This window comes from Cucurbita pepo, chromosome 8 (assembly GCF_057944985.1).
Source record: "Cucurbita pepo subsp. pepo isolate OVF chromosome 8, ASM5794498v1, whole genome shotgun sequence".
Lineage (NCBI taxonomy): Eukaryota > Viridiplantae > Streptophyta > Magnoliopsida > Cucurbitales > Cucurbitaceae > Cucurbita > Cucurbita pepo.
The window spans coordinates 12496604-12514183 of NC_141805.1; the positions used below are offsets into that span (position 1 = coordinate 12496604).

General features: G+C 38.8%; 5 protein-coding genes across 8 annotated transcripts; 3 read left to right on the forward strand and 2 right to left on the reverse strand.

The window, feature by feature from the left end:
• Window positions 1-54: 54 nt before the first annotated feature.
• Window positions 55-3241, forward strand: LOC111799621 (OVARIAN TUMOR DOMAIN-containing deubiquitinating enzyme 4). Its single transcript, XM_087126047.1, is given in 8 exon segments — window positions 55-381; window positions 1696-2068; window positions 2070-2111; window positions 2113-2243; window positions 2329-2450; window positions 2568-2608; window positions 2807-2905; window positions 2994-3241. Coding segments are annotated over 8 exon segments (1047 nt in total). The 5' UTR covers window positions 55-317; the 3' UTR covers window positions 3169-3241.
• Window positions 3242-5902: 2661 nt separating this feature from the next.
• Window positions 5903-9376, forward strand: LOC111799619 (transcription factor bHLH48). Its single transcript, XM_023683033.2, has 7 exons — window positions 5903-6817; window positions 6933-7052; window positions 7151-7216; window positions 8198-8266; window positions 8575-8646; window positions 8736-8952; window positions 9051-9376. Exons 1-7 carry the CDS (start codon window positions 6290-6292, stop codon window positions 9116-9118), a joined length of 1140 nt encoding a protein of 379 aa, XP_023538801.2. The 5' UTR covers window positions 5903-6289; the 3' UTR covers window positions 9119-9376.
• Window positions 9377-9446: 70 nt separating this feature from the next.
• Window positions 9447-11622, forward strand: LOC111799618 (Pectin lyase-like superfamily protein). Its single transcript, XM_023683032.2, has 3 exons — window positions 9447-10175; window positions 10246-10577; window positions 11014-11622. The coding sequence occupies exons 1-3, from the start codon at window positions 9598-9600 to the stop codon at window positions 11505-11507; spliced, it is 1404 nt and encodes a 467-aa protein (XP_023538800.2). The 5' UTR covers window positions 9447-9597; the 3' UTR covers window positions 11508-11622.
• LOC111799623 (Chaperone DnaJ-domain superfamily protein) lies at window positions 10452-14387 on the reverse strand. Of its 4 annotated transcripts, XR_015422148.1 has the most exons (10): window positions 14111-14386; window positions 13230-13328; window positions 13002-13103; window positions 12735-12794; window positions 12546-12652; window positions 12386-12468; window positions 12110-12200; window positions 11790-11996; window positions 10743-11007; window positions 10452-10652 (listed from the first exon to the last, which is right to left on the reverse strand). XR_015422148.1 is itself a non-coding variant. In XM_087126079.1 (9 exons), the coding sequence occupies exons 1-9, from the start codon at window positions 14210-14212 to the stop codon at window positions 10598-10600; spliced, it is 906 nt and encodes a 301-aa protein (XP_086982205.1). In that variant the 5' UTR covers window positions 14213-14387; the 3' UTR covers window positions 10452-10597. The 4 variants fall into 4 exon arrangements, 3 of the variants coding, with proteins under 3 accessions (XP_086982205.1, XP_086982206.1, XP_023538810.2); XM_087126079.1 differs by lacking the exon at window positions 10743-11007 and having other exon boundaries at window positions 14111-14387; XM_087126080.1 differs by lacking the exon at window positions 10452-10652 and having other exon boundaries at window positions 10712-11007.
• Window positions 14388-14575: 188 nt separating this feature from the next.
• LOC111799617 (Pentatricopeptide repeat (PPR) superfamily protein) lies at window positions 14576-17423 on the reverse strand. Its single transcript, XM_023683031.2, has 2 exons — window positions 16902-17423; window positions 14576-16613 (listed from the first exon to the last, which is right to left on the reverse strand). The coding sequence occupies exons 1-2, from the start codon at window positions 17365-17367 to the stop codon at window positions 15169-15171; spliced, it is 1911 nt and encodes a 636-aa protein (XP_023538799.2). The 5' UTR covers window positions 17368-17423; the 3' UTR covers window positions 14576-15168.
• Between the last annotated feature and the right edge of the window lie 157 nt (window positions 17424-17580).

The window sequence follows — 17580 nt, forward strand, 5'->3', positions numbered from 1 at the left end:
ACCAAAAATTTATATTAACTAGATATGAGAAATTTGAATTTCCATTTTTTTTTTTTAAAAAAAAGATGTTTAATTTGTCTAAAACAAAATGGTAGGAAAATATCTTGTGGGAGCGGCTGATCGAAGGCGCCTAATGTTTCACCTACTTCTGCGAAGGTTTCTTAATTGGAACAGCTACTGTTCGAGAAGATTTGATCTTCGAGCAAACGCCTGGATGAAGCTACAGAACGAAACGAGTGGAAATTCAGAAGCAGCGTGTTCATTACAAATCCGACAAGGTAACATATGGATCATTGCCCTAATCTAATTCCGAAGCAATGCGTCTCAAAAAAGGGGCCGTGTGTTCGTGGCTCAACATTAATCGCAAAGTTACCGTTGCAGGTATTCTTTCCTTTAATCCCATTTCTTGAATCTTATGCCATTTTTGGGGTTTGCTTTTGTTGTTTCTTTCTTTCACGTGCTCGGGTTTTTCTTCGAATTTTAAATCTCCTCCCCTCTTCGATTTGATCCTCTGCTGCTTGCCTTCTGTTGATCTTTCGCTGTTTGATTTTGTTCTTTCTCAAGCTTTGTTCAGGGTTTTCAGATTCTTGACCTTCGTGTTTTTCCTTGCTCAATGGTAATGGGGACTCTTATTATCTTCGTTCTAGTTCTTTTTCTTTTTCCCCTTTCCTTGTTCGTTGTTAATTTTCTTTTGGGTGTGTGCATTTATAGCCATCTGCATGAACTTTGGTTTATATTTCAGTAACATAATGTGAATTCATATTGGCAGAACATGAGCTATTGCAGCTGAAATGTAATTCTTAGTCATGGATATTTGTGATTTTAAGGCTGTTTATAACAAATGCATCGTTTATTCACCCATCGTAGCATAACTCAACTAGTTAAGACGTATAATCAAATAGTCACATATTTGAATTCCGTTTAAAGAGATTGTTGCATTGTATATTAGTTTGTTATTATAGCAAGTCTTTTACCGGCTGAGGGCTTCTGAGGAAATGTAACACTCCAAGCTTACCATTAGTAGATATTGTCTTTTTTGGGCTTTTCTTTTCGAGTTTCACCTCAAGGTTTCTAAAACGCATTTGCTAGGGTGAGATTTCCACACCCTTGTAAAGCATGCTTCATTCCCCTCTCTAACCCATGTGGGATCTCACGATCCACCCGCCTTCTGGGCCAGTGTCCTCGCTAGCATTCGTTTCTCTATCCAATCGATGTCGGATCTCACAGAAAAGGTCTTGTACTCAAAATCTTAACCTCAAGGCTTTCAGTTTTTGAAGCTGTGAGATTCAAGTTACACCTTCAGCTTATTGTACTGCATCATATTCTATATTACAAAAAAGAAACATGATCATTTTGTAGTATTCCTGAACAAAGGTTTTGTTTAAGTGGATATGATTTTTGGACTGTATGTTAATGTTTTTGTAGACATCGAATCCGTTTTCGTTCTTGGTTTGGTTTGGGCTCCTCTCGATCTTATTCGTAGTTAGGAAGGTGGAAGGAGTCTAAATCAATGGACATTAATGAACCATCATCGATGGACGTTGCACATGACACACAATCAATTTGGTTTGGGCTTCTCTTGTTCATGTTAAGCATCAGAGATAAAAGAAGGGCGTTCAAATTTTTTGGTCCAAATTATGGAATGCTTTCAATTTCTGACTTGTTTCCTCTTTCTTTGTTCTGTTAATTTCTCAGGCTACACCAGCATGCCTATTGGCTCAATAAGCGTTTGCACGAGGAATGTTGTCCCTCTGAACTTCCGTGTTCGATCACAGATGGGCAGCAACATTTGTACCGTGCTGTCTCGAAGGACATCGAACTCTTGCTGTTCCTATGGCATTTCAAGACCAAAGTGTTCGGATCAAACCATCTCCACAATGTCGTCTTGTTCACCAAATACTAGCCAAAGATTTCAGGGAGGCTGTCTCAGTTATTGCTTCTCCAGACAGCCAATTGAGTTGAAGTCTTTTAAAGATTTGATTACAGATGAAGGGTTGTGTGGAAGAGGACTTGAAATTTCATTATCATCCAAAGGTATGAATATGAAACTCTCAATCCCCAATGATGTTCAAATATAACATACGATGGCCAGAAAGATGTGCATCTCATGGCTTGTTATTCAACTTCTGAACCAGTTCATGCTGAAGCAGCTTGTGAGAAAGAGGATAATGAAGAAAATTCTGATTCTTCTCATGTCAAACTCTCTCATGGAAAAAAGGTTTACACTAAGTATTCTGTTATAGGTGAGCTTCGACGCCTTCTACGTCTTCTTTTACGTTACACGGTCAAATCGACAATTGATTGTAGCAAATTGTTTGTTCTGGGCAGGAATTCCCGGAGATGGACGATGTTTGTTCCGCTCGGTCGCTCATGGTGCTTGTTTACGATCTGGGAAACCAGCTCCAAGCCAGAATCTACAGAGAGATTTGGCAGATGAGTTGCGGACTAAAGTAAGTTCTATTAGTTTGTTTTTAAGAGAATACCATGGTGACAAGAATCCATATTTCAGACCAAGTTCTTTGCAAAATTGGCCCTTTACTTATAATGATAGATCACTCATCTTTCAGGTTGCAGATGAGTTTATCAAGAGACGAGAGGAAACAGAATGGTGACTCTCTCTCTCTCAAAAGAATTTTAAGTTCGTGAGGATCTCTAAGATCTATTAAACACATTTTAAAGTCCAAGAACATTTTAGACACAAATTTAAAAGTTCAATGACTAAACTATCTCTACCGTATAGAACAAGATGAGGTTCTCCCATATCCATCCTGGTCTCACAATAACATCCTGCCTGTGTTGACAATAGGTTCATTGAAGGTGATTTCGATACATACGTGTCTAATATGCGAAAACCACGCGTATGGGGAGGCGAGCCCGAGCTATTCATGGCTTCTCATATTCTTCAGTAAGCGCTTCCTCTCAATACTTGTTTCTCTACTGTGGTATATGAATGAATTGCTTGTTAAGATTGAAGGCTGTGGTTGCTGCTGCAGTGCACCTATCATAGTGTACATGTACGATAAAGCTTCTGGTGGGTTGATATCCATTGCTGAATATGGCGATGAATATGGCAAACAAAATCCCATCACAGTTCTGTACCATGGCTTTGGCCATTACGATGCTTTGCAAATTCCTGCAAATCAAGGGGTCAGTATATCAAAACTTTAGTGTTCCTTAGTCAAATATTGTGAATTAATTCATCCTATTTCATTCTATAAATAAATTTCAATTTCCATTTCAATGATGGATATGAGAATCCATCATGTACATTACTGAATATCTGTATCTGTATGTCAAAATAGGTTTAGTCCTTTCGTTTCGACCCATGTCATGAATTTGTAAGTGGCTCTAGAGTCGACCATAGTGCTCTTGGTCGACGTATATGATAAAAGGTAGGCTTGGATTAGCATAACTGTGACACTTAGCATTAAAAAAACGGTGTTCTAGGCTACTTAGACTTGCGTCGAAACTAAGCCTAAGTCGAAACAAATATCTTAGGCCGACATCATTCAAGTAGATAGACCCGAACGACACCAAAATTAGATGGACAAAAATGTAGGCATAGGGGAGGGTAGCTGTATAGTATACATAGTCTGGGAGAGTGGACAAGTTTGGCAGAGATGATATAACTCACTGTATTTTACTTATTTAGCCCTACTTCTAATTATTAACTATTTTATTTTATTTTAACCGTATATAAAAAAATTTAATTAAAAAAATAAATAAAACTTCAGTGTGGGTGGGCCCTTTACAACTGGTACTCCCTACATGTCGGCCCACTTCCTGGCCCACCACTTACCTTGACTAGTTGCCTCCCTTGGGCCCATCACCCTCTATTTCTTTCTTTTCCTTTTTTTTTTTTTTTTTGTTAATTTATAAAAATAATTTTGATATTACGTCATTATTTTTTAAATAATTATTAGTGAAAATAATTTATCATAGACGTTATAAGGTATATTAATTGGAAAAAATTAGTTGAGCTATTGACACCCAACAAGTAGATCTAACCCTAACCTAAAACTGGACAAAAAGTCATGATGTAGGTAGTGCAATGTAACTTAACTCCGAACATTGTTGTACGATCATTAGGCTTACGTCGAAGCTAAGCTTAGGTCTAAATAATAGTTTAGTACATGTGGTTCATCGGGATACTCAACTTTATTTATATACAAGACTTCAACTCATACTCGTCCAATGATGAGTATGGCATAATCCAAGTAGTCACACGCCTCGTAAATTAAAAAAATTACTAAAAACTAAGAGAAATTAAAAAAAAAAAAAAGAAAAAGAAAAAGATAGACGACATATCTCAGACAGCTTACTTTTATCTACTTCTACTCAACTCCCCATATGTCACTATTTTTCACTTATTAATCATTGGTTTTTTTAATAAATAAATAAATATATAAAAGACTGGAACATGGGCCCACCCCTACTTTAGTCTACGTCTTCAGCTATGGGCCCATTGAAACTGGTCCTCCCAACATCTCGGCCCACCACTTCACACCACTTGTCGGACCTCGGGCCCAATAGCCTCTGCTCTTTTTATTTAATGTATGGTTATTTAATAATGGATTAATAAAATAAAATAAAATAAATGTTTTTGGGAAAATTTATAAAAATCATCCTCCAGTTATAAGATTATTATCTTTCAATTTTATTAATCATCCATAAATAATATAAAATGTGGGCATAAATGGAGTGGGCCCAAAAAGGAGAAGTGGGCCCATAAGGACGAAGTGGGCCCTTAGAATGGGCCAATGGGCCTAAAAACGGACGACATTTCATTATTATTTAAAGCAGAAGTCTTTGTTCTCTGTTTGGCTGCTGCTTCCCTATCCTCACAAATACGTACCCAACCAAATTCAATTACATATTATTATTATTATTATTATTATTCAAACTATTTTCTTATTTATATTTTTTTAAAAAATAGAGAAAATAAAAGGTTGCATTAAATTAGGATGAGAAAACTAAAAAAAATATTGTTGGTAATATTATTATTTTGTTAGTTTAATTTTTTTGGTGGGAGCCACTTGAAATCATGACTACAGCTCATTTGATAGTGCCATCCCATCCCACACTATCTCACATCTCTTTCAAATTCTCCATCAATATAAAATTTTCATTTTTTTTTTCAAATTCAATAAATAATTAATTAAAATATCATTTTATTTCTATGTTTTCCCTTCTTCTAATAAATTTAATAGTATTTCATAAAATAAAATTTAATATATAGGTGGGTGATTCTACGTTGATAAAGGTTTGAGTTGTTCCGTTAAAATACTCATGAATAAGATGAACGTTTTGCTTATAATTTGAAGAGGGACTCGATCACCAAAATAAAATTAGTACCACTAGAAATTGTTATAGTTTTGAAAAATTAATTTTTAACCATAGAGGGTACTTAGTTACGTAGCAAGCCCTCACAGGTAGAAGATGACCCAAAAAGGTATGCTTTCTCATCTCTATCTCACTGTTGAGCTAATCTCAATTATTTATACGGTTTGTAATGTTTAAGTTTTGTCTAACTATATAAATACTCGAGCATGGACATCTAAGCATAACATCCAAATTATTCTCTTTCTTCCTCTCTCGTCAATCAACGTAAAATTAAAACCTTCAATGCTGGTCTCATTCTAAAACACTCTTATCTCTTCGACTAGAAATGAAACCCATCAAAATTACCATCCTCCCCTTATCCAGAACAAATCTCATTACAAAAATTTCATCTTGTTTGATCCATAGAAAAAATGTAATCCAAAAGTAAGTGGCTAAAAATAGAGAGAAGAAATTTGAAGATTAACTAGAAAAAGAGAAATGAAATTAAAAAAAAAAAAAAGAAAAAAAAAAGAAAAGGGGACAAAAAATTGTGTTTGTGGTCCATCCGGAAGTCTATATCATCAGAGGAAGAACTGTAGAGGGTAAAATCCGTAGAAACCATTTTCTGTCTGCTTCTTTTTCTCTGATCTTTGTAAACAAAACTCCGTTTTGCGTATAATTATGCACTCCAAGTTGAACGGTACCATCAAGCAACGTTGCTTTCGCCATACTTCAAATGGGTTCCAGAAGTAATCTCGACTGATTATTAAGAGGAAGAAGAAAGTAGATTGGCTGCCATTGAAGATAGTTTCCTTTTCCTTCATACCCACATTCTGTTTCTCTTTCATTCCCCTCCATTTCCCCTCTGATTCATCGATTAGCTCTGTAATCCCACATTTGAGGAGCTGGGTTTTGCTCCGAATTTGGTGAAGGTGAAGGGGAATTTGTGAAGTTGTTGTTACTGTAAATGGAGATTGAAGTGGGGACTGTTGGTGGATCCAGTCCCATCGGGCGTCAGTTCAATTACACTGGACTTGAATCGCATCAATTCTGTGAAGAAATTCATGGGTTGATGACGATTCCGTCGGAAAATGCTAGCTCCTTCACGGCGCTTCTTGAACTTCCGGCAACGCAGGCTTTAGAGCTTCTCCACTCGCCGGATTCCGCGGAGGTTAAGAAGGATGATTCCGTTCACCACCGTGTCAAAGACGTTCCGAAACCCTACTTCAGTGCCTTAAATTGCAATTTGACCTTCCCGACGAACTCGCCTCTAAACGAACACGACGCCAAATTCTCTGTCGTGGCTGAAGAACACTCGCCGGAGACGACGAGTTCAGTGCCGTTGAATTCGAGCGTCAGTTTGGAGAAAGTGAAGAACGAGCCCACCATTGAAACCGATTCGAACCCTAATCACTCGTATCCGAAAATCTCCAACCCGACGGTGGAGAACAACACGAATCAGAGATCGGTGAAGAGGAAGGAGCGCGAGAAAAAGGTAACCGATAATCATAAAGTCCATAAGAACAAAAAACAAAGAAACCTAGGGCTTTGATTTCTACATCAATTTCCATGTCTGAATTGCAATCAATTACAATGTTTAACCAATTCAGGGAAAAGGGTCATCAAAGAAGAGCAAGAACGAGAGCCAGGAAGATGCAGAGAAGCTCCCTTACGTTCATGTCCGAGCCGGCCGTGGTCAAGCGACAGACAAACATAGCCTAGCAGAGCGAGTAATTTTCTTAATTAATCAGTACTTAGGATCTGATTATCAAATTTAGTCTGATTAACTGTGCTGAATTAACACTTTATTCCCTTTTGGTTTGAAAAGGCAAGGAGAGAGAAAATCAATGCTCGGATGAAGCTACTTCAAGAACTGGTCCCTGGATGCAATAAGGTCAGTAGTCTTCGTAGTTATGCAGTCTTTATCATAATTAAATGTTCTTTGATTCAATCTGTGGAGCTTTATTATGATTTCTCTCTAATTGTCTGCCAAAAAGTGGAATTATGGTTCTTGGATTATGAACTTTAATAACGGTTCTTGTCATTGTCACCTTTTCTGTAATAAAGTGGTTGCTTTTGAGCCAAGGGAAGTGCCCAGTAGGTCTTTTTCTTCATCTTTCCTTTCTTACCTTCTCTCGACCATCTCTCGAGAATCTGAATTCTGCCCACGTGAGCTTAGTTCAATGGTAATTGACATATACTCTCGATCAAAAGGTCAAAAATTCGAATTCCCAAATGGGAAGATGGAGTTAGATGTTATTTGTTTATCGTGTATTCTACTCGTACGATGCTCGCTTAATATTTCTTATATTCATAGAGATTGCTTGAAATCTCAGCAATTTTCACTTTGATTGGCTGAGAAATTTAGTTCCAAAGGAATGCAAGCTGGACTTACCTTGAAGGAGTTGGGGGAATCAGAAGGGGTCCCATATGCTTGTTGGGTTGTTGATACTCATTTGAGGGTCCATGCTATTTTCCATCTATTTTAAGTCAGGCATCCATCATAAACTAGATGCAAATATGGGATGACAGAACAGCAACTTCCTCACCTAACTACTCGAGGACGTGGAAAACGTGAGCGTTTTTAGAAAAAGATATGCATCCCGGAGTTGTGAATAGCCACGACAGAGTGAGTCGAAGAATTACGAGACGTTTTGAAATAAACAGATTGAGACTGACCCCGACTCGTTTGTAATGTACCGCGTAGTTCAATGAACATTATAGTCTTATGAAGATTCAGTAGTCGAGAGAGGAAGATTAGATGTCGTTAAGCACTGAACTGTTATTTTTCTATTCATATCAAATGTAATGAAGTAGTCTGCAAGTTAGAAATGAGTTCTTTATTTGTTTTCTTCCTTCCTCTGTGTCTCTGTAGATCTCAGGTACAGCTTTAGTGTTGGATGAAATCATCAACCATGTACAATCGCTGCAGCGTCAAGTGGAGGTCAGAATCTTACTTAAACGTTTTGAGATTCGTTCTGGACTGATACGTATATGATACGACTGGGTAGATAGAAATGTATAAGCTCGACAAGAATACGTATATGTACCTTGTTTTATGTATGTCAGCTCCTGGAGTTGTTCTTTTTGGTGGCTCGTTCTTTTTAATATCAACGATTGTTTGGACTAGCTTGCGTGTTCCTTGATTCAAAATAGGAAAGAGAGGGAGAGAGAGAGCCAATATGCATCATTTTCAGTAGTTATTTTCTTTTTATATCTCAACCAACTTGTGTTGAACTTACTGTGTTGCAGTTCTTGTCAATGAGGCTTGCAGCAGTTAACCCCAGAGTTGATTTCAACATTGATAGCATATTGGCTGCAGAAGTAAGTATATCAGCGCATCTGCTTCTTTTTCTTTGTCAACTTTCTGTGAACGAGATTTAACGTCGTGTTATCGTTTACTGAAATCTCAGAACGAACCCGTACACGAAAGCAACCTTCCAACCATGGTTACGCCATTGATGTGGTCAGAAATCTCCCCAAGTGGAAGCAGACAACAATATCAACAGCAATGGCATTTTGATGCAGCAGTAGTTAACCAGCTAGCCAGGGCGAGGGACGAGCATAACCTTCATACTTTCAGCACTCCTGAAAACTCTCTTTTAAGTTACGACTCTTCAGCAAATTCAGGTATACAACTCTTACTCTATGATCCATGACCTTATTCTGTAATACACTAAAATGACCAATTTAAACATAGTTCAACTGATCAACTATGTATGAAACAGCATCTGTACGTTCAAAATCAGTTGAAGATGGAGGCGTGAAGGCAGCATTATATTTTAGTTGTAGGTAGCAGCCGTGTATATAGCGAAATACATTAATAGTGATAGGAGTAAGCAGAGAAGTAGAGTATCTGCCTCCACATTCAACTGGGTGTTCAAGGCGAAGAAGACGACGAAGAAGACGACGAAGAAGACGAAGCCGAGAGGAATTTGATTTGGTATCTAAATTTTTAATGTGTATACTAATTTGGAGGCTGCTTTGATTGAAGCCACTACTCAAGACTGTCAGACTAAAATTGTACTGATTGTGATTGCTACTCTTTCTCCGATCTTTGTTCTTCCCGATATTCATATGAAGAACACACAAGTTGATGATATCAAAACCGAACGCCATGGATTCAACTAAGAATTTCTTCAGTGATCTTAATGAAATCTAACGTAATCCATTATCCGCCCACCAAGTAATGGACCGGAGAGCTTTTCTTTAAAAGAAGAATTCTAATAAAATAACAATATAACTAAAAGGGAAAGCAAAAATCAGAATCAAGAGATGAAGATGAATCAACATCCAATGGCAATTCTTTTCCTTTTCTTCTCTCTCATCATCCATTCACACTGCGTTGTTCCCTCAATCAGACTTCCCGGCGGATCAACCTCCTTCTCCGTCACCGACTTCGGAGCCATCGGCGATGGAGTCCACTACGACACTGCAGCGATTCAGTCCGCTATTAACAGCTGCCCCTCGCCGGTCCGCTGCTACGTTATATTTCCGCCGGGTACCTACCTGACCGCGACGATATGGCTTCAATCCGGCGTCGTATTGGACATCCAACCTGGCGCCACCGTGCTGGCCGGAACGAGGATGGAGGACTATCCCATGGATTCGTCGAGGTGGTACGCGGTCGTGGCGGAGAACGCGAGCGATGTCGAGATCATCGGCGGAGGCGTGGTGGATGGGCAGGGGCTGAAATTCGTGGAGAAGTTCGATAAGAGGAAGAACGTGATGGTGAGTTGGAACAAGACCGGGGCGTGCTATGGCGATGAGTGCAGGCCGGATCTGATTGGGTTCATCGGGTCGAAGAATGTTAGGGTTTCGAATGTTAGTTTGAATCAGCCTGCTCACTGGTGGTGCGTGCGACTCTCTCCCTCCCTCTCTCTTACATAATTACTGCATTTCTCTAAGTGAAATTTGATGCAGCTTGCACCTGGTTCGATGCGAGAACACAATCATCGAAGATGTTTCAATTTATGGAGATTTCGATACACCAAACAACGACGGGATTGATATTGAAGACTCCAATAATACCTTCATTACAAGGTGCAGAATCGACACCGGAGATGATGCAATCTGCCCCAAAACATCCAATGGCCCTGTCTTCAACTTAACTGCCACTAACTGCTGGATTAGAACCAAATCTTCTGCCATCAAGCTGGGTAGCGCCAGTTGGTTCAATTTCACCCGAATGCTCTTCGACAACATCACCATTGTCGATTCTCATCGAGGTCTGGGGTTCCAGCTGCGCGATGGAGGTCAGTTTTTCATTCCCTTCTTAGTTGTGATGCTCAAACTTTAGTCTTTTTGGAGCCATTATATATAACAGTTTTCTGCTTTTTAGAACAAGATTTCAACTTTTTAGAAGTGGGGTTAGCGCAAAATACAGAAATTCAGACAAATGAAACCTATTTTTATATTACCAACTTGAAGATAATTCGATTAGTTAAGACATGTTCTCCACCAAAAGGTCGGAGTGGTTTGAATCTCCGCTCCTTTCCTATCCCATTAAGAAACAGATGATCCAGGCTTTCTAAATCTGACACTGAGTCGTAATACTAGCTGAGCTCTGGCTCTTAGCTCTCTCATGTTCCTGAAATTCAATGTGCTAGTTCAACCTGAGAGGACAGATTCATTTCCAGCCATTAAGCTTTCAGAACCATAATGAAATTCTGTCTTCATATTCTCCTGTAGGAAGTGCAAATGACATTACATTCTCAAACATGAACATAAGTACAAGATATTATGATCCTTCATGGTGGGGAAGAGCTGAGCCAATTTACGTTACGACTTGCCCTAGAGATCCAGGCTCGAAGGAGGGTTCAATCTCAAACATAAACTTCATAAACATCACAGCAACCTCCGAAAACGGGGTTTTCTTGTCGGGATCGAAATCCGGAGTTCTGAGTAATCTGAGATTCAACAACGTGAAGTTGACCTACAAAAGATGGACAAAATATGGTGGTGGTATAGCAGACTACAGACCGGGTTGCCAAGGCTTTGTTAAACATGGGATGGCAGGTATGATTATGGAGCACATTGAAGGATTGAGTTTCGAAAATGTTGATATGAAATGGTCTGATGATGATGATGGATCATTACAGTGGAACAATCCTTTGGATTTCAGACCATCAACTGTGAGTAACATCTCTTTCTTCAACTTTCATTCAGGTTATTTAAGAGAATGAAAGCTTGTGATTTATTTGAATCCTGAAAGTGTATCTTCTTTTCTTTCTCTAAGAATGTGTATAGAATAATTGTACTCTGCATTTAAGAGGTTGCTATATAGTGGGGTTTGTTGAAGACTTTGATTATTTGAATTCTTCATTTGTTGCAAATGGTTAAGAACAACCATCATGGAAACCATTGTCTCAACATTTCTAAAGTCATTCAGCAGCACAGAGCTAAAACGTTTGTACAGAATCTAACAATTGATCAAGCAATTTACCAATCATAGATGAGAGACTTACTTCCTCTTCCTCTTGGATTTTTTGGACGACTTTCGGCTCTCTAGCTTCTTCTGGGCAGCCTCGAATTCTTCCTCAGTCGGTTCTGACAAATCGCCTCCCCCATATCTAGAAACCAAAGACGAGAACATGGAATCGAATCGATCTTTCCTCTCATTCCTTCTCTGAGATATTATTGCATAGAGATCTGTTTCCGACTCTTTATTGGATCTGTCAACAAATCCAAGCATTTAGTAAGCTCTTCGTTCCAAGATGACGAGATTTGACTGATATAAAAATCGAAGTACCATCATCGACGTTGTACAAACACAGTGAAAACTTACTTCACCCTCTTCCTTACAGGGCTGGTAGGTTGCTTTGTTTCGGATATTTTCCGTGCCCATTTCTCGTAGGCCTTCGTTACTTTCAGTTCCCCTAACGCAAGGAAGAAAGGATAACATTAGCACCATCACTTCGAAGGGGGTTGCAAAGAAATGTACTAAAAGTATCAACAAAACAAATCCTAGGATGAGGGAGGTAGCCATAGCAACCCTAGAGCAGCAATATAAGAGAAGGTTAGGTGACATAGCCATCAATATAAAAGCAAGATGAAGGCTCACCAGTAGCTATAGCCTCATCCAAAATATCCTTGAATCTGTGCGAATCAAGCTTGGGATCCGAACAAAGCATAGAACAGAACATCCTGTGGAAGAAGAAACTTAGGAATGCAACTTGGCAAGTGCACATAAAAACAGGACAGTTATGAGACACTCTCATTACCTGTTCATATTCCCCTTGAATTTCTTAAACAAATCAATCAAATCCTTCTTCTCTGATTCAGATCCTCTGTAATTTGCTTCAAATTCATCTATGTCAGCTTCAGTGACCTACAATTAACCATACATAGTTACAAACTAATTCCATTGATATTATAAAGGTATTGATCTTTCTACTTGGTGAAAGTGAAACCTTTTTGTACATCGTTCTGAAAAACTCGTGAAGATTCCGAACAACGTCCCCTGCAAGGTCCTGATGTGAAAAGAATCCAGAAAGACATCAGATTGCAATTCTTTAACACTAAGTCTAATAGTAAGTTGAATACTCAATTGTACGTTCCGAAGTGTCCTGTAAATGAACCAATACGATGCGTACTTATGCATCGATCTACTATTCAAGTCCTCATGCGATATCAGTAGACTACAAATGTCTAAAAGTATAAGTTAGGTGAGTACTTACAGCATCATCAATGCAGCCTGTTTGATCATAAACTGCACGCTTCTCCTCATCCCCAAGAATGGACATAACCTTTTGCAACTGCTGAAATTTCTCTTTGGCTTCCTGAAGGGATGAAAGTAACAAGTAAACAACTATAGATAACTTCAAACAAATGATTACAAAATAGAGCAAAAATCAATTTCAAAACACTGAATTAAATTTTGCAGATGTAAAATTAGCATTCATCACCTCATCTCCAGGGTTCTTATCAGGATGCAGGCGAAGCGCCAACTTATAGTATGCCTTCTTGATTTCCTGCTGAGAAGCTGTCCTCTCCACTCCAAGAACCTACAACCATTATTATATACCAAATTTAGGAAGGGAAGGAACCACACACTATAGGGATGCAGTTAATTCCTATGTTCTTTCATCGCTACATTCGAATAATTTGTAACAGCCCAAGCCTACCGCTAGCAGATATTGTCTGCTTTGGCTCGTTATGTATCGCCGTCAGCCTCACGGCTTTAAAATGCATCTATTAGTGAAAGGTTACCACAAACTTATAAACAATGCTTTGTTCCTCTCTCTAATTGATGTGGGATCTCACACGATTACAACTATTAGTAAAGTGACAAAGGAGAAGGCTAAAATTTGTGTAAGATATAGTCTTAATTCATAAGGCTAAAAGAAATCTGGGATCCTCTCCTGTTTCATTGATATGGGCAGCTGAATTTCTTCAGTCCCACAGAGCCAGAGAGCTACTGATTTACTAGGCAAAGTTGGGCCGTCCGTTTAAGCCTACAGCACAAGGTATTGCAGAGCAAGATTTGAACGAAAACGCAGAAAAAGAACAAACGCCATCAATTGATCGGATTAGCTCTGTTCTTGTCTCAAAATCGACCAATTCCCACCAAATTTAAAGAAACGCTAGAAATTTGAGCATTAACAACGATTAAGAACCAACAACACAAGCAAGAGCTACACATCATAAGACAACAACATCCACCATAAGCCGTAAATAATGACGCACGAAAACGCCACTCGACTCCATTTTTAGGGCAAAAGAATGTCTAGATAAAATGGTGCGTCAATCCACAAATCATCCATAACGTAAAAGACACACGCCGTACCTCGTAGAGGCTGTTCTGAGTGGCGTAAGATTCACTCGGAGTTTCAACTTGCTCTTCCTCCTCTTCTTCCATAGGAACCCTAGATTTCTTCTTATTCGCCATAGAAATTCGAGGAGAGGGTCCAAGTGAAAACAAGAATCGCAGAGCCTGAGTAGTATATGATCCGATCCCGATCCAATCCGATGAAGAACACAATGGGTGTTTGCAAGATCGAGTTTTTTTATTTTCAGTCGCCGAAAGTTTCTTGTTTGCTGATTTTACCCTTCTCCATTTCCCGCGCGACGATCTTTACAAGTGGCGTACCGTTAGTAGAATTGTACTTTTGATATCAACCGCTCATTTCGATTGAATGGCTCGTGATTATCTGATCTAACAAATTAGTGTATTTAATTAAATTTTGCAATAACATGAGAGTATTTTGTATGTATTATTCATTCTCTTGACAAGATTTTCCAGAGTAGAAAGTAAATCGAGATTGAAGCTACAGAGCTAATCATAATCTATAATAAAGTGATAGGAACGTTATTGAGTTCGAAAGGTAATTACTTGTATACTTACCAAGAGAGAATCAATTTAGACATTATTGAATAGAAGTTCAAAAGAATTCTTCACCCGGGGTCTTCATTCTTTTGTGCGATCTCCATGTATGATCTGTTATGTAACGTACTTAAAAGTGGGATCTTTAGTTCCCATTAGCTATCCACGTTCGGTACATCTGGTATCCATTTGGTAAACACCTTGATCTCGAGCTATTGGAGATTATTTCGCCCGTAGAAACCCCAACTTGTTTCAACCTCCGAGTGAATGAGAACGCTAATGGATTCAATAGGTTCAGAAAAATCTCGAAGTTGAGAATCTCATCGTAAGATTTCAGTTTTGATGTCTTGCTACAGCACCACGATGTTCCAATCTAGGAGTTAAATATTGATCTTGAACTGTTCTTCACCTTCTTTGAATCATAGGCTACTTCAGTTCATGTGTTCTGGCCTGCAGCATAGTTGCAATCTTAATAGTAGCAGAGATGAGACAAGCCATTGCTATTTCTAACTTGGAAGCTTTTACCAGTAATCTCCACAAGAACATATTCCCCCAACTATATTATGGAACCGGTTTTTGTCCCTTAGGATTACCGTTCTTGCATAAAGCTTCGACACAAATTTGGCAAAACTATGGCAATCGACGCAAACTCGGAGGTTTTTTATGACTCGGATCGTTGCTCCTCCAGGGGCAGCAATCAACCAAAATGCCATAGCTAGCTTTTCACTGTGGCCTAGAAGTACCTTCTCTTTCTGTTCTTCATCCACATCATACAATACACAACTCAAGTTGGGAACATAACCCTCTTCCTTGAATTTAATGGCTAATTCTTTCACCTTCCTCGCCACCTCCTCCCTTCTTGGATGAGTGTGATCACTTGCATGGAAAGTATGAACAATCTGATCAAGCTCTACCCAACTGCGACCTGGCTCCTTTATCACAGCTTTCTCTTGCATCAAGTCCCTTATATTTCTCATATCTTCCCATTTGCCTGCAGAAGCATACAAATTTGAGAGAATAACATAGTTACCTGCATTTTCAGGCTCTATTTCTAGAAGCTTCTGACCCACAATTATGCCGATGTCGACGTTCGAGTGGACTCGACACGAACCTAACAGCGATCCCCAAATAGCAGCCGTTGGCACATAAGGCATCTTTCTTATAAAATCAAAAGCCTCTTCTATTCTGCCAACACGTCCAAGTAAATCGACAACACAACCATAATGCTCAATATCTGGTTCAATCCCATCCTTTCCATCAGCCATGTTGTAAAATATTTCAAGCCCCTTATGTTCTAGTTGTCCATGACTACAACCAGATAAAACAGCCAAATACGTGATGCTGTCAGGTTTAACTTTATTTTCTTCTCTCATCAATTTAAAAAGTTCGAGCACCTCTCGCCCCATGCCATGTTTACTATATCCAACGAGCATCACATTCCACGATATGCAAGTTCTCTCAGACATGTGATCGAAAATCCTCCTAGCGTAGCAGACGTTCCCGCATTTTGAGTACATATCGATTAGAGAATTCAGGAGAACCACATTCAAAGACTGTCCAGACCGAAGGACATGGTTGTGGACCTGCTTGCCATGATTTAGCGCAGCAAGTCCGGATAGAGCAGTTAAGACACTAGCATAAGTTACATAATTTGAATGCATTCCTTCACTTTGGAGCTGACGGAATAGCTTCAATGCTTCTACATCCAGACCCATTTGAGCATAGCCAGATATGATAGCAGTACACACAACGACATCTCGTTCAGGCAAGCTTTGGAAAACTCCATGAGCTTCATGGATTCTCCCAGATTTTGCATACATATCAAGAAGTGAACTTCCAACAAACATGTGGGACTCATAGTTTCTTTTAATGACAATGGAATGAATTTGTCTACCAATTTCAAATCCCAAACTACCTATGCAAGAAGTAAGTATGGAAGCAAAAGTGAACTCGTTTGGTTCAGTACCTGAAAAAATGACCTTTTTTATCATTAACATATTAAATGTGATTCGAGACAATAGGGTAAGTTAATCAATATGCAATTCTTTAATTTCTAAGATTCATCCCAATAATATTCCTAATCTGTCATTAAAATTCTAGAAGAGGGAGTTCAATCTTTCTGGGGCCCCTCGAGTAACAGAGTATCTGTAGAAACTCTCTTAATCCATAAAACAAAAAGTACAAAAAGCCAACTCTAAAGAAAGGAAACCAGATTATACATCTCACAAATAGAACGGGAAAAAGAAATGAGTACCTGATCTTAACATTGCCACAAAGAGATTCAAGGCTTGAGAGGCAAACCCTCTCTGCGAATAAGCCGAAATCATCGCGGTCCAAGAAACCACATTTCTCAGGGGCATTTCATCGAACACTTCCCGTGCATCACCCAAACACTCGCACTTATTGTACAACACAATCAGCCTCGTCCTGAGATAAACCGGAGGCAAATAACAAGTTTTGATCATGTGGGCATGAACTCTTTGGCCTTCTCTAATAGCCCTTTGGCTAACGCATTGGTTCAAGATTGTATCGTAACCTTCGAACTTCATTTCAGAGCCAAAAATCGCCATTTGCAGCAATGCTTCATTCAATTGGCCATTGGAACACAGTGTTTTCAAGTTGGGTGATGGAGAAATAGATATTTGGCGGGAGAATGTGCAGATGGGAGAGAGTAATAGATCTTTGACATGAAAGTACAAACAGAAGCTCCTCCGCAGCATATTCAAGTTGCTTAAACTCAAAGAACAATATATATATATATATATATATATTTTAGTCTTGTTTTTAATTTATTTGGAAACCCTTCTAAATTTCTTAATTTCTTATACAATGATGTCGTAGAAATTACCGACCTACGCAATGTTATGATATTATCTATCAAAATATATTTAATTAATTTTGTTATATATCAAGTTAATCATACGAATATAATT